At 30.3% G+C, this 17,776-nt stretch overlaps 1 protein-coding gene and 1 long non-coding RNA gene across 2 annotated transcripts in view; one reads left to right on the top strand and one right to left on the bottom strand.

Moving 5' to 3' along the window:
- Positions 1 to 17,776, bottom strand: part of LOC145938205 (uncharacterized) — a 180,039-nt gene that overhangs the window by 9,867 nt on the left and 152,396 nt on the right. The gene's annotated exons all lie outside the window — the stretch shown is intronic.
- Positions 1 to 17,776, top strand: part of LOC145939032 (uncharacterized) — a 50,459-nt gene that overhangs the window by 7,861 nt on the left and 24,822 nt on the right. The window contains exons 3-4 of the mRNA XM_083043068.1: positions 6,085 to 6,283; positions 7,031 to 7,145. Of these exons, the coding sequence (XP_082899194.1) occupies positions 6,085 to 6,283; positions 7,031 to 7,145 (314 nt within the window). The remainder of the gene's footprint in view (positions 1 to 6,084; positions 6,284 to 7,030; positions 7,146 to 17,776) is intronic.

Genomic DNA, 17,776 nt, shown 5'->3' with positions numbered 1-17,776 from the left:
ACAAATTTGAGAAAAATAATCGAGATGTTAAAAAAAATTATATTAATCGATTTAACTGTTTAAGAGTTTAAAAAGATTAATCTCGATGCGAGGACAAAAAAGTGATATTTAAATTAATTTTTTTAACTTCTCAAAATGATCAAGTTACTATTGTATCTTTGAAAATACATTTATTTATCTACTTGTAAGAATTCAAATCTCAAAAACGTATATAAAAAAATAAATACCAGTAAGAGAAAGAGAAAGGTAGAATAAAGTAAGATTAAATATAACAATATTCTTATTTGAAAACTGACTCGTGTAGTTCTCGCTTGTCAATAGATTGTGCATTAATGCAATATGTCTCACGCGTTGATATCGAATTCTCTGTCAGGTGCAGCAGTTTGATTTATCTTTGTTGATTACGGAAGACATGCCTCGCTTTTGTGTTCGTACGTGCGAGGATATTAGGATCTCGGCTTATCCCTTTGAGATTTCGTGCGCTAGCGACTTTGGATACACTCGATAATGAAATCTTAAGTATTATTCTCGTTGTATAGGGTGACATTGTTGATTTTTTGAGATTTCCCGAAATAAGATACATGATTTTTAATTTAAAGAAATCAGATGAAACTTTAAAAAATTAGTATATCTTTTACCTCAGATGTTATATATAATCTACTTTTATAATTAATTTTAAAATATTTTAAAATTCAGAAATTTATTTTATACTTTATAACTTAAAAAAAAAATATATGTATAATTTAATTAAATTAATTATTAAATTAATTACTTATTAAGGACGATTGATGTATATCACGGAACTTATCCTTATTTTATTTATTTGGTCCGATTGTTTTATTGTGCGTTCTCAGATCTCAATTATAGTTAGATCGTTGAATTTCCAATTTTCCTCATTTACGGTCAGCAAGTGTCATTTTATACATTTACAATATATGCTCTTTGTGTAAATCTATTCGCAACACATGAGAAATGATAAATATATCTTTTGATGAGAGAGAAAGGAGGGAAGGAAAGAGAAAAAAAGAGAAAGAGATTCGGAAGAAAAACGTTCCCGTGAGAAGTAGAAGGAAAATTTTTATAACGAGGGGTCGACCTTTTATTACCCAACCGGGAAATAACGAGTGATTACATATGCATAAGTTGTTACTACATCGATTTTTAGACAAGATTGAGTACGTGTAGGTTGAATATACCAAGTGACGCTTCGCTATATGCTTCACAAACACCTGTAGATTTCGTCGTTTTGCTAGTTATGTTGTCGACGACGTTTAGGCAATCGTATTGTTTTTATTATACGAGTAGATGTGATAATATCTTCTCTGTTTTTTTGTGCTTTTTTTATGCAATGATTCTTATTCTAGAGCAAAAATAATCACACATACTATCACTTTGTCCAATTTTTCTCTTTACAATTAATATAAAATTTTTATTTTACGGCGTTTATAAATTAATCAACATTTTAGATTTTTTTTCTCTCTCTCTCTCTCTCTCTTTCTCTCTCTAGGATTGCATATTAATATGTATTTCTTTTTTTTTACATCTATCTGTTACATTTGACGAGCACTGTATTGTTTTATACTGCAATATATATATGGAGAGATTACCTCAATGAAATATATATTAATTATCTTGAAAATTTTATGTTTGTCAATATCGTATTCGAAGAAGCATTTATTAGTTGATAAGCTTGGATAAGATTGGTTTTTCCATAATATTACAAGTTACATACATTTCTCGATGCAAGGAAAAAAATTTAACGGTAGTTCTTTTCTTACATATAACAAGTGTGACAGAGAACGGTTTACACTTGTGAGATATATGATAAATAATTCCGGTCAAATAAATTATGCATCATCCTGTAGCTGTGTTTGGAGGAAGTTTGAAACTCTTTCCCTTCGTTAATTTCTTCTCGATGAAGCTCATTTCGTTGGAGTCCCTTTAAGCAACTGTCAACAGGAGATACATCTTTTTACCAAAATAAAAACTCTGCCGTTTAATTTTTATGTAATAAGCGATAAATCTTGTTTCTGTCACGAGATTGCCAAAGTAAAGTACTAATCTAATGAGATTTTTTTGTCAGCCGTGGATCGTTTTGCAATGTATAAAGCGTGATCTCTAATTACAGACATCTTTGAATATTCAAATATCATTATGATCTGGTTTTGAAAGAATTGCGTGTGCGAATACACATAACACACGCACATGTAATTCAAGTTCATAAATAAAATTTATTAGCTGACACACAAACACAATTTTAAATATTGCATACACATGTCACACATCGTAATTGTTACTTTAAAATGGTTGTTTGATCCATAAAAGACACACTATATACATATATATATATATATATATTTTTTGATTGTGTTACATATATACACAGTTGAAAAATTTGTGTTAAATTTAACAAATATTACATGTCCCAAACGGTCCACAGAAATTTTCGTGTTAATTTAACATAGTACGGATATATTAAATGGTGACACGAATATTGTGTTAATATTTTAACATAAAATAAATGTAAACTTCAAATAAAGTTAAAATAAATTTTGTGTAAAATGAACATAGTTTTAATGTAAAAATTAACTAAAAAAATTGTTAATTTTACATTTTATCATCCCCTTATATTATAAAGTAAAATTAACATTTTTTTCTGTAAATATTAACAGATAAATCTTGTCACTAATAATGCGGAACATATTTATTGTGTAAAATTAAAAATAGATATACATTGTGTTATTTTTACACTTTTTTTAAATTGTTTTAATAATTTAACATTTGAGTTCAATTAACATAACAGCAATATGTTAAATTAACACATGAATGTGTTAAATATTTAACACAAAAATTTTAACGGGGACCGTTTTTAACAAGAAAACACAAATTTTCAAACTGTGTATATACATGTTTAACGCATGATTTGAAGTTAATTCTTTTTTTTGAAATTTTTTGTCCGATGTCAAGTCTCAATATTAATTCATATCGATCATAGGGAACGGTGGCGATATCAAAGATAATCTGTTTGGACAATAGCCTGAATAAATAGCAAATAAAAAGGCAGTTATCCGTTATTGGGATTCACCTCGTCGAGAACGACCGCGAATTTTAGTTTAAGAAAAGAAGACACAGAGAAAACCCTTCGATCGATATGCAATTATGGTTTGTGGTCCGTGGGGCAATATAGCAGTTGTACGTCGCGGATAAATATTTGCGGCAGTAAATAAACGATAGAGTAACATCTGCTCACGGTGCGTTTATTTGATTCAAAGGAAAAGGATACGAATTAAACACGTGGAGGAGATATGTTTTGAATGATGTATTATCGAAAGTTATCTCGCGATTGGACATAATGTATTGATCTGCTAAGCAGTATTAATAACCTCAACTAATTTTTACTTTTTATAATTTTTTAATATTGTAAAAATTGAAAATAATACTTTAAAGTTTTATAGATACATTTTAGGAGTTTATAAGTTTTAATTTAATTTTACTACGAAAAAAACTTCAATCGTTACTCGTTACGATTTTTTTGCTTTTGTCAATGTAATGTGATATTTATATTAAAAAATTTATCGAAAGTAGAATAAATGGGTTTACAAAATTTATGAAAAATTCTTATAGAATTACAAATTTAATTAATTTTGCAATGATTTTTGTAAAACTTGTAGTTTCATCAAAATACATTTTATAAAACACTGTTATCAAATATAACGAGATTATTTGTCAATCTGCGTGTGACTAGTTGGCATTTAAAAGAATTGTATCTGTCGAAAAAAGTTCCGTGATCATTAATGGCAAAATAATTGGTCTTTCTCTCTCTCTCTCTCTCTCTCTCTCTCTCTCTCTCTCTCTCTCTCTCTCTCTCTCTCAATCGATATCTGTGTCCTTGAACAGAGACCTATTTTCATTGAACGAGAAGTTCAAAGTCTGCGACAAGTTCACATAGCCAGTGGCGATATTTAATGCCAACATACGCAAGAAGTTGCCTTGACATAGAAATATTGTATTGTCGTATAAATCCCAACAGAGATTTTTATATTATTATATGCTACGTTTTTCAATTTTAAAGTAAACATAGTTTTTTTCAATTTTAAAGTAAACATAGTTTTTTTTTAGTTATATGTGTAGATATAATCTTAAATCTCTCTAATCATGCTTTGAAATTTATATTGTTAAAAGCATTTTATAATTATTTATACATATTTTAAATAATTTATACAATTATTTTTAGAAACAGTTTGTGAAATTTAGATCTCTCGTTTAATATTTAAGCTTTGCTTCTCTATATTAAAAGGATTAACAAGATTATTGAATGGAGACTGGATATTGAATGAAATTTCATTATAACGAAAATGTCGGTATTCGTTGCAATGGAATTTCATTGTATGTTCAATAAGAGCTTTACGCGAGTTTTAATACTATTTGGAACGAATGTTAAGCTTACATTGAATTTTGCGTCACTTTGAAGAAGCGGAGAGAAACATATGTGGTTAACAAATATATTTCATATCTTTATAATTCTATATATTAATTTTATCTAATACAAATACGCGATATTCTCTCATTGTTAATCGAAAAGTGATTGCGATAACGAAGTCATTTTTCCACGACTACGGAACGGATTCATCATTTAAACAATTTACTCGCAATCCGTTGATGAAGAATCCAGTATGCAATCATCTTTCCAATTATTTCTACATGCAGTTTTTGTTACACTTTCATTAACGACTTTGCATATATATGTAATATTACCAACTAATGATGCCAAATTTCTTATATTTATATGAAACTGATACAAATAAATACAAGAACTTTTATTTTTTTATTACATTTTTACATATTTATTTTACAACTATATATTTTATATTTTACTTTATATTGTATTGTACAACTATATAATTTTTAGATTTTGTTAAACATTCTTTATACTTTAATACCCGATTTATTAAAAAATTAGAAGTTTAGAAATAAAAGATTTATTAACGATTAATTATTAATTCGATAAGTGCTCAATTAATTTTATCAATATGTTCTGTTATACCTTTCTAAACTGATATTTCAATCGTTTGCTGTGGTATTGGTTTGCCGTGGAAATATTACATTATACTCATGCTGTACTAATATAATTTGGCAAATGCGCAGAAATTTTGGAAAAGCGTACATGTATTTTAGATAGTTTAGAACCTCATTCCTATTCTTTTTTTATAAGAAAATATAATGATTGCATTACAGAGCATAGTTAATATGCATCGATCAGTGATAGATATGTGAGTCACTTAGCAAGGCTGTAATATTTATAATTCGATTTAATGTTCTCAATCATATTATAAATATTTATCTTTGCATCGAATAATAATATTTTATAGCATCGTAGACATACTCGACGCGATGCCTGCTCGCAAATTATAATTTAGTTTGTAATATTATAATAGGAAATATAATAGTAGTTTAGTTCGATATACCCATATGTGACCCATGAAATTTCGAATCAACTTTAGTTTAACGAAATTTACGATTTCAGTAATGTGTCATCATGAAATAAAAATTAATTTCTTTAACATCTTTATCACATATGACAATCTTATCGTAGATATAATAAGCATGACTAAATTCATCGGAAAGTTCTTTTTTTATTTCTTCCTATAAATATAACTCAATGTTTCTTTGAATACATTTTTTATAAATTATATATATGTATATATAGGTATATACATATAGAGAGAGAAACTTCTTATATACTCGTATTTTACATTATTTATAATTTAAGACATTAACGTGTCTTAAATTATAAATAATGTAAAATACGAGTATATAAGAAGTTTCTCTCTCTATATGTATATACCTATATATACATATATATAATTAAATAACAAAACTTTATTGTTCCATTTAAATTTAAGGAAATCTATTTACTTTTCATAATTTAAATGATTTTAATTATCAAAATGTTTAACCTTAAATATTAAAGAGTTTGATAAATGGACTAGTCTTGAAATATGTACTCAGAAGACAAATATGCCATATATTACTTTTCTATACAAATGCATAAGTATTTTTCATATTTATTATTCTTGTTGACAGTCCGTGGGAATAGAAGTGCGGGTGACCAACGAGATCCCCGTTGTCTCGACGGAAATAAATGTCATACCAGATGCAGCACCGCCTTGGACTACCACATCGGCTCCGAGTCGAACCACCCCGCCGACTCCTACAAATCCACACCCACACTACTTATCGCCTCATGTCCTTCACGGGCGGAATTCGCTTTGTTCTGCGAATGGTAAGATTTTTCAGTTATTATTTTAAAATGCGCGTGTTGAACAAAAGCTATATTTTTCCATTGATTCTTATTTTTTTTTGCAATCGAAATACGAGAGAAACGTAATAATAAGTTAAAAAAATATATTACTGTATATTCATTGAGAAATATAATATATTGTAAATACACATTCTCGAAAATTTGTGATGACAGAAAATTCTGAAACATATATGTATGTCATGCGGATTTGGACGTCCTTGGATTTTCATATATTTAAAAATTAACTTAATGAAGAAAAAAAAGAGAGAATTTCTTTTTAAAATTAAATTATACTTTGCCTTGAAAATAATGCACAATAAAATACAATAAAATATAAAAAGAATAGCACACACTAATCTACTATTTGAAAAAGATTAGAGTTAAAATATTTTAGTTTTGTTTTTACATTCAATATAATACCAACAATAAATGTGCTTCATTGTGTTAATATTGTATGGCGCTTAGCAATCAAACTTGTTTTGCACAAAAACCGAACGCGTTGTGTATTGCGTACACGTGACGAGATCGAAATTTATCATCATCACCATTCAATCCCATGCAGCGGTAATCCCTTTAAATCGATGTTTCCTCTGCAAACACCTGGCTTCCACAGGCGCGGTACAATGTTGCCCCCCCAGGGAGGAAACAGATTACGTACGCGTGCACTGTGGAAACGTTAGACGCATAAACTCGCTTCGGAGATTTCTCTGTAGCGTTCGATTATTTCAGATTACACACGAAGAAGACGACCCATGACATTGCGCATCGGCCCTCGTCTCAGTCTTCCGAGCAGAAGCACATCCGCACCAACCACAACCACTGACGAGGAATGGCGTGCACTTAGGTGAGTCTAATAGAATCTCTCTGCTGTTTCCTGCAATTTCTGTTTCCGTAACAACGTGTTTTGGTTGCGGTAAACCTTGTCGCATTGAATTGGGCGCGTGATAAATAATAGTGCCATTGCATTGCAAAATCATATTTCGAATACGGTGAGAATTTATCGTAAATTAAAAATCGGGTGCATAATAAATTATGATTATACATATATATGGAACAATTTTTTTCCACGAAACACAAAAGTGTTTCATATCGTATATTTAAAGTATAATATTGCAAAATCGATACGCTGAAAGCTGTTATGACGATTCACAGTTATTTCGCAAAAAGGTTTAAAGGTACTGTAAAAATTAATGATGTTATTAGACGCGCTATGTTTTTTTTATGTACATCATCGCATGAATAATTAATTCTTCTTGCCGATGACAAATTCATGCGGGCCAACTAGAAAATAGATCTATATGTATGTTATTCTCATGGTAATTTGATTGTATATGTCACCGTTAACATAAATTTGCATGCTTAAGGCGATCTTTGTCTCGCACACGGATGCGAATGGACACTGATCCATTGAAAATCCAACTAATTCGATCGAGTAACTACACAGAGAGAATTTTCTCTTAGAATTTACCCTGAAAATCATTGTAATCGTGGGACAATATGGTATGGAAAGAATTTTATGAAAATTCCTTTGATTATATCACAATAATAAAAATAATAATATCTATTACAATAAAATATGTTTGAAAATATGTTTGATTAATTTTACTATGCAGTTTAGTAAAATTAGTCAAACATGTTTTATATCTTATTGTGATAGATATTACTTTTTTATTGTGATAAATATTAATCAGAGAAATTCTCATAAAATTCTTTCCATACCATATTGTCTCACGATTACCATGATTTTCAGGGTAAATTCTAATAGAAAATTCTCTCAGTGTATGATTAAAATAACTTTTAAATAATTAACAAGTCGATGTATTATACAGATAAATAGGGAAATAAATGTTTTAAATATATCGCGAGTCATCTGAGTAAGATGAGATGTATTAAACGCTGTTTGCGTTACTCTTATCATATCTCGTTTCATATCTTGCTATCGTATCATTCCAATAATGCGCTTTATTTTATCTGATGTTAAATATTTAAAATCTAAACTTTTGTGGATTGACACATTTTTATGTGAAATAATCTAAGAATTTTCTGATAATTTGGATCGGCGCTTGCTATTTGAGTTTACCAATTATGTTATATTTTATCATTGATTATTTTCTAATTTCTTTTATCGTAATTTCGTGCATACATATTGTACTTTATTATTAGCTTCTGAATTTTTTTGACGTAAAAAAGAGTCGAACCGCGAATCTTTAAATATACATATCTTCGCAAAATTTTCAGTTGCTCTTGTTGTTGTTGCTCCTGTTAGTTTGTTCGTCGATAATTCAGGATGATTTTTCCAAGTATATAAAACTCTCCGTCGTATTAGGTGTTTTTAGAATCTGACCGATGGTTTCATCTCTCGTGTTGTATGGAATAGTTACCGACTGTAAGGTTTACATAGCTTTTCATCGATCCGCACAAATCAATGTTTCCTTGTACCAAACGAGTTGTTCTTGCATTAGTTTTCGTTTGTCGATATTAATAATTATTCTCGTGTCTTTTCGATATACTCGACTAAAAAATTAATTTCCATATTTGGCATTCACATTTACACACACACATATATATATATTCTTGTATTGGCAAGAAAAGATGAATTTATATTTTGACTACAATAATGCAATAATGAAGCATTGGTAAAGAAGCTATCATCTCTCATTTTGTTAGAATAGTATCCATCTCAGTTATTTGAAAATCTTAAAGAAATAATGTGCAAGAAAAAAATACAGGAAAGATAAAGCACCGCAGTATGCAATTAAAACTTCTCGATTTTGGCGATGCTCTCAAACACTTGTCGCACATAATATAATGTTATATATACTATAAGCGCAGGATCTCAAATTTTACAATAATAAAATAATAGATTAATTTCTTTTTATAAATATATAGTATAGTTATATATGATACATTATATATTTATGGTACATAGTATATTTTAAATAAATAATAAAGAGGTTTAAAATAAAGGCTGCCTATATAGGCCTATATAGGCAGCCTTTATTTTAAACCTTTTTATTATTTATATATTTTATTTTTTTAAATAAGAAACAGTTAATAGTATAAAATATATTACATTTTAATATTTGACATAATTAATTTTTTAATTTAAATAAAAATTTGATTGGCCGTGATTTTATTTAATCTATTGATTTAATTTTAATAAAGTCAACACATTTTTATTTATGTCATTCTAATATACATATTTGCAAGTAAAGTGAATTAGGATAATTATGAGACTATCATATAGATCATTGAAATATTTTTCAATGTGTGTATGATATACTTAATAATACTTTGATAAAATTATTAAAAATGGTAACTGATTTTTTAATCCTTCAATGTATTGCATTATAGATTTTGTCGGATTATCTTAATTAATATTAACTAATATATATAACTAATAAATTAACTAATATTTTCTTCCCAGATAGAGATATTTGTTTTATGAATACTATGTATATTTCTGCATTAAATGATTTTTTGAATATCGCGACATCAAACAGATAAAGAGTTTTAATTCTTTTTTATTATTTCTATCATATAATTATATAAAAATTAATTTATATAAAATATTTATCTTGATTGGAAAAATTACTTATAGAAAAATTAATATAAATATAAAAAATCCGTGAAGAAGTAAGGATCGTATCATGGGAGAATATTAGGATGTTATACTGGATATGAATTTTGTTATATTCGAGTGGATCCGCTCTCTGGTGCACGGATATTATTTTGAATGTAATCGTCGGAATTTTCCGATAATATAACGGATAATTCTTTGAGATTCTTCGATAGAACTTTTTTGATAGATTAAGTTTCTTTAATTTTCCGATATTTTTTAATCCATATAAAATGTGTGCGTAATTTTTTTCCCTATTAGAAATAAATATTTATCAAACGATCGCGAAGAAATTAACCTGGTACCACTCCTGGTACACCTGTCAACCAGGTCACCTTTAGAGCCCGCGGTTAAATGGTATAGCACCAAGATGTCGCCATAATCGAGGAGTCGATGACACGTCGCTGCCACTCCTCGTGGTACCCCGTAGGTAGTCTTACGCGTTTGTTGTGATCGCGACGGCCTTGCAGACGGTCACGCGCGTTTCGCTCCGCGAATCCGGCTTCGGAAGTCGGGCTTTTCACGTCGGGAAGTCTGACGCACGCGCTCGCCGACGACGCGTTGTGTCGCGCGTGCTTTTCCAGCCGAGAGACTGATAGTCGCGCGTAAACGTTGTCACGGTGCGCCGACCAAGTTTCCGGAGCCTCAACGTCAAAATAACGCGGAGTTGCCCCGGTGCTCGGAAATACCGCGGAATTCGATCGTCAGGTGCGTCACACCCGGCGCCCATCGAGAGCATACGTTCGCGCTTTTCCCGGTCATATTGGAGATCGGCGCCGGGTATACCGTTGTAATTTCGAGTGGTGTGACGTGAAACAAGCGAGACGTGAGCCAACGTGTCCTGACAGTTTAGCGCTTGCGATAGGAAGAGGATAGTAAATATTGCGATACGCGAACGTTTTGACGTTTCACGGATTCGATTTTTGCCGGATCCTGATTCACCGCCGGCGTTGAAAAAGTGATTGATGCAATTTTGTCGGACCACACAGTTGTAGCTCGCCAGAGACCTATTTGTTTTTTTATTTTGGAGAATTTCGTGGTGAACTCTGCTTGCATTTCGAGTTTTTATCGGTATTCATTTTTGTTAATTAGAATTTAGAATGAGGAGATAGAGACTGGAAGAAAAGAGCCCCTTCGAATAAGTTTTGTATTATGACTTGCCTGACTCGTTAATCAATGAGAAGGAGTCACGTGTAGACATTGTAGCGCACACCTTTTCTATACCTCGATAACTTTATATTGCTAATTTTTTCCACTCCATTTTTCAACTTTCTCTTATTATAGGCGACACATTAAAGTTTTTCTTTCGTTTTCTTACTTTTGTTTAAAACTTCTATTTTATTTCTCTAACATGAATCTATTCTCATTATTTGGAAAAATTGCGACGCTAATCCGGAACGATTCTATTTTTCTCCCGACTGCTGTCAACCGCAGGTTGTTTTTTTAATTTTGCTATGGAGAGACTTGCTCTTTTTTTTAGAATCGGATAAATTTTGAAAAATAGTTCGCGAGAAAAAAAATTATATTGAAAATCTCTGGAATCAATATTCTTGGACCTGCACGATGCTTGAATACGATCGTCTTGAGGGAGACTTTATGCGATTTGTGCGAAAAATTGAGATATAAACATCAAAGATTCTCTCATGCGTAATTTTCTTCCGGAAATTATATTTCTCGTGGTCGGCAATTGGAAATAATTTCATCGATAAATATAAGTTGCGTAATATTTCTTTTATTTAATATATGATTTATATTGCAAGAGAAAGTGGAAAAAGTTATCGCGTTTTGACAATCCAGTACGAGAGTAAATTAAAGTGCGACGTGCTAAAAAAAAGATCTGATTGTCCATTTTTCGAAGATATCGAAAAGCGATTGTACAATAGAATGCTGTAATAAGCGGCGTTTGTATTGTAGAAAAGGTGCAAGTATGTTACTTTCATCATAAACTGAATCGATTGTAAACGTATTACGATCTTGTCGCACAAAGAGGATATGATTTCCGGACATTGAAGTGCGAAAGCTCAATTACTTCCTTCACGGGAGTACATTATATAGTGCATAGAGAGCGAATCGAGCGTGGAATAAAACGGAAGAAATCCGATTTGTGTAATTGCGCATTCCCAGAAGTGGATTCCCGCGCAAATGCGAACTGGAAGTGCACTGTGTGCATCGTAAGTAAGATAGACAAAGCGTCTAGTTAGGTTCTGGCGTGATTTTGCCACTCGATGCAACGATTCAACTTTTTGGAGCGTGAATTGCTTTGAAAGATCGTAACACGGCGCGAATTATTATTATTTTGATTTATTATTTCAAAATTTAGATAGCAAATTTATGCACGTTTTATGTAGACCTTGTTTAATTTTAATTTTTTTATTTGATTTTTTTAATCCGTCCACTCTTTGCGCTTAGGAGAGAGACTTTATTATTTCTTGCACGGTAGGCACAGGTTTAACTACCTCGGGGCATGAAAGCGAACAAATTAACACAGTATTTGAAAGAAATCCCTATCTCTATTATTTCTGACATTTTATTAATTGGGTTCATATTTCGCTTCGGCGATCATTATTATCTTCTTTTTTTCACGTTAAGAACAAGCAAAGAAAATTGATCTTGATATATTTCAAGAGCCCAAAAATATCACAAAGTTCTTCATTATTTTTCAAGTTTTTATATTTAAAAAGAAATTGTTTTTGAATGTCGATGTGTGCTTTTCTTAATTATTAACAGAATATATCTATCTTATAAACTTCTTTAAACAATTTTTTTTAAAGAGGGATAAATTTCGATTTTACACACAAATTAACATATAAATAAGACAAAGTTCTGCAATTAAAAAGTTGAATTTTAAATATACTTTGCTAACAAAGTATGTCGCATTGTGGACCCTGTTTATTAGACTGCATAGGATAATTTTTCATGTTCTATCGAAATGATCATATCGAAAGAAATTGAACTGTGGAGAGGAAAAGGGAAATTCTGACATACTTTATAAAATCCTCTTTATATAAAGAAGTCGATAGCGGCACAATTAAAGTTAGTAATTTAATTACACTGCTACTAATGTCGGACACAAATATTAGTTTAGCACTTAGGACACAAATAGGAGTTTACCGTGTAGTAAGCTTTTTAAAATCAGGTCGTTCTGCTTTTGAACGTTTGAAGCAAAAAAACTCTTCCAGAATAAGAACGATTGAATGACAGCATAGAAACATTTGAACAAAGTATTGAAAATATTTCTCACGTTCCAATTTCAGAGTACAGCAATGAGTTTGACAAGTCTTTGTGACAATCGGTAAAATTTTAGATGCAAATATTTTTTGGGGAAAAAAAATTGTTTTAAAAAAGAAAAGTCAATGTATTTCATTATAATGTATCTAAAGATTTGTGTGCCAGCGCACATTACGTCGTGTTTTCACACTTACAGAATTGCTTATGCTTGTTTAACATGTTTAACAAAAATTTTGTTTTTATCGTTTCGCGAATTTTTCTTACAGTGCGATGATAGTCGGAATTATTTGCGTTTCTTGTCCCGCCGGAGTGCGAGAACAAACGGGAAAAAGTTTCTTTAAGAAGTAGTCAAAAGTTTCGCTTTTCTTTCTGCTTTGCCTACACGTAAAGACTCACAATTCTTTTGTTTCTGTTTATTTTTTTTTGCTAGCGGGGTAATGGAACAAAGATTTTTTTTTCTGTGATCTGAAACGCAATGAATTATAGTCGCGATTGCGGCACAGTGCCATTTCAAAACCTCGTGTTTTATGCTTTTATCAACCATTGCTTTGTAGGCAACAGTTATGATGTATACATCGCGGGAAAGTGGCATAATTGTCGAATACATGATCGCGAAAATTTCAATGTCGATTTTGTTTCACTGATAAATTAAAATTTAATTCTCCGAAATATTAAATGAGGTTTAAGTTCTAATTAAATTTATACCATTTACGATTAATTAAGCTTATAATTAGCCTATATTATTGTGGTTCACTATTTAAATATAATAATTAATATAATAAATTATTTAAATATAATAATTATTTGATTTGTAATTTTTATAATCTAGAAATTAGACGTTTTATATATATTAGAATATAAAGATAAAACAATATTTTCAAATTGTTTTATATACAAAAAAATTTTTTCTTATTATTTTACAAAAACAAAATTTAATACGCTATTATGTTTTGTCCTCGCATATTCGAGGCGTCGATTCGATCTGTGAAATTGATTGTGACTTGAACGCCCATTTATTTCATACTGTTTGCTATCCATCCATCTTTTTGTGAAAAAGACAATTTCTTGAGCAGCCTTATTGTTGTTCATGAGAGATATATGATGATCGGCAAAAACAGCTGACCATTTCCGTGCGAGAAAACGATACCTATACGATTCTCTTTTTGATGGTTTTCCAGACCTATCAAAGATCCATTTATAAATTCTGAGCAGAACACTGGAATCCTATCACAAAAATGCCTTAATCTGCGTAACTTTTCTCTGTGAGAAAAAAAGTTGTTCACAATGAACAAACCCACAGTTATTTAAACTCGGGCAAGCATCAAACTCGAAAGCTTGAAATTTTAATTATTTATTCTGGGAAAATAGCGACGAAATATTTGTTGTAACATGATTCGCGCTAATTGTGACGGCTCTATTACATTTCACAACAAACAATTTCAGACTAATATACATATTTACGCTATATATTTCCAGCGGATTAAATTTATAATAGCGTCGTTGAATTTTGCGAGAACGTTGCGAGAGATTTAATATAGAGTGAAGCACAGAAAAATATTCCTGCAATAAAAAATACAATAGTTGAATTTACTCAAGCTCAATTTATTATACTGAACTATATCGGGTTATTTATAAATGGAAATGAATAGTTATTAGAAATCGATATGGACACATTTCGTAATAAGAGTTTTATATTTTCTTGATATTTGTGTCAAAATTTGTTGCATGTAAAATACGGATATTATAAAATTGTAAAAGGGAACAGTTTTCACATGAGATAGATTTTTGATTCTTGACATACTTCGTTAAAGAGCAAATGTTATTTAATAACAGGCGACATTTCTTTTATTAATAAATTCCAGAAATAGAATTTACTTTCATCGTGTGCAATATAATTACGCGTTTCTTCAAGACACGCGTGTAGATTGTGTTTCGTTTTTGATCTTCTCGTCTCGACGCGGAAAGGAAATATCGAGCTTTCGCGTCGCTTCAGCTTTGGTCGTGATAAAACGGGCACATTCACCCGTCACGAGATAAACGCAGCATGCATTATTTCGTGGCAGTAAAGATAGCTCGCTGCTTTTCTAGTAATTTTTTTTTCAGAAGGAATTACGCTTCGTCGTTTGCGGATTTACTTGTAAAAAATATCGTTAGTTACGTATCGCGTGATGGCAAACCGTTCGCCGAGTTTTCGCGACGCTGATTATACTATTCTGAAAAAAGTATAGTACTTTCTGTTAGATTTGTGCTGATACGTGCTTTCGATACGTGTGTTTCATCACATACTTCGAATCTTTCAAGCTATGGATCACGATGGAGTGACGTAAATCAATTTATTTTGTTTCTTTGAACGTTAGAAAAATGCAGAAATACATGAAAACAATATACAAAGGTCTTGGTTGTACTGTACTTCAAAAATAAATCAATAAGACATCTTTTATCTAGTATTTCTTTGGAAATGGTTAAAAATCTTCGATGCTTTTGACAGTATAATATATATGTTCACACATTGTATTACTTTTTTTATATTTTTCTAGTAAAATTTCTACACACACACACACACACACACACACACAATATTTTTTATTTTCTTAAATGAAATCCGTGTTTATTAATTTATCACACACATGTATAACTTCACATGTAATAATAACTTCATTTTTTAAAAACTAGAAATTAACTAATTAAATATTGATGATATCCACTATAAAAACAATCTAATTTTTATTTTATTAAACTTTTATCGCATATTCGTATTGTCCAATTTAGTCGCAAGGGTCAAGATCTAACTTGAGAATCCATTATGTTTTAACGAGATTGCTCCGTTGTCCGATATTGCTCACAGCAATTTGTTACTTAAGTAGGTATACGCTTTGGGAGCGCTTCTCAAAGTACATATTTAGAAATGAAATAGTGCGAACAAGCGTGACAAACGAAAAGAATTTAGAATCAGAATAGGACGTAAAAAATTGCGCAGTGAATTAGACATGAATCGCATATATCCGACAACGTAAAAACATCGCGTGACACGGTTGTTATGTAGCATTATTACAATTTAACAAGGCGTGGAAATATGTGACATTGTCCAAGGATTTGTGCAACATTGACATGCGCTATTGAAGCTTTGGAATATCTTTGTTTTTGTCAATTCCACGTGCATCATTTATTTTTGTTTTATATGCACGTGTATCTTTTATTTTAACACAGATACATAAAATAGATCAGCTTACTCTCATAAATATGCCTTGTGGGTAAAGAGGAATCAAATGTAGCATAATTAGTTTTTGGACAATATCGAAATAAGTCATATAAAATTATTATTGTGCTTTTCATAGAAAGAAAATTTTCAATTTTAATATATAATTTTGTAAAGGTTATAAAAGTTGTAGTGAAACAATAGTTAATAATATTGCACTTTTGGATGTATTTTCTACTCATATGAATATTTTAAAGCATGTAGGAGGGAAAACACACCTACGGTTTGACATATTAATTAATTCTGAACATGCAATAGTATACTTTATTAAAGAAAAAAAATCTGTAAATCTATAAAAATAGTGATAAGAATAATACGTTTATTTTTTAGTACAAAATATATAAATAATAATAAAATATTTTATAATATTATTTGAATTTCAAATGATTTTCGCGGATTACAAAACACTTAAAGATTTATTATTTTACGTAATCATATATTAGCAGTACATTGATCGTATTAATCGAGTCAGAGCATTTTTATTGAGATAAATCGGAAAGGAAGTTTTTCATTAATATAAAGAGTTTTCATCATCGGGTAGTTGAGTGAAACAATTTGATTTCTTTCTCTAGCACCGATTGTACGCGTTAATTGCTTCCTGTTCTGTGCGAATCTACATTGTTTTATTTTTTTAGCTGCGTTGCATGCACACGATTGCTATGAGATCGAATATAGTTTTGTGCGTATCCCATTTAAATTCCGTTTCTTTTATGTAAAGCTTTCGCACATTCTCTCTTACAGAAATAGTGTCTTTTCTGTATTTTAAATTCTTAGTCATAGGTTCCACATGAATTTTGCAAAGATCGAATCTTTAGAATGCGTAAACGCGTACTGAGAAGAGAGAAAACGTATATAAAGAGAAAAAAATAAATCTTTACTTCTGTCACGATCTGTTTGACGAAAATCTTTAAAATTTATTATTCGTGAAATTTAATTTAATTTTACAACTTGCGGGTTATCTCTAGATTATTTTAATTATAAAGTTTATGACAAACATTATAAGATTGCGAATTTTTTTATTATACATTACAAAATATTTGGAAAAATTATTTAAAAAACTTGTTTAGTTTATTATCAGTTATTATGTTCTACAGAAATTTGGATTATTAGCCTTGCAGTAATTTTCATTTGATAGTCGCGATTCCATGTAGATGAGATGCATTCAAGCCGCATAACTATTATTGCATATACCATCTTAATATAATTTTCTTTGCATTCACGGTAATTAAAAGCTTGTTTAACGCACGTGCAGAGATTCTAGCACGTGGCTCTTCGCTTGAGAATTCAATCTGTTTTGACAATTGCATACCTAACATAGCACACATATATGATGCTACGTCACTTAATGCAGTTAATTGGATTGTATAATACT

This window comes from Prenolepis imparis, unplaced genomic scaffold, assembly GCF_030444845.1.
Source record: "Prenolepis imparis isolate NDT839.2.m4 unplaced genomic scaffold, iyPreImpa1.0 SCAF_7, whole genome shotgun sequence".
Lineage (NCBI taxonomy): Eukaryota > Metazoa > Arthropoda > Insecta > Hymenoptera > Formicidae > Prenolepis > Prenolepis imparis.
Note: the sequence above shows the minus strand (reverse complement) of the source record. Positions and strands in the feature narration are given on the sequence as shown.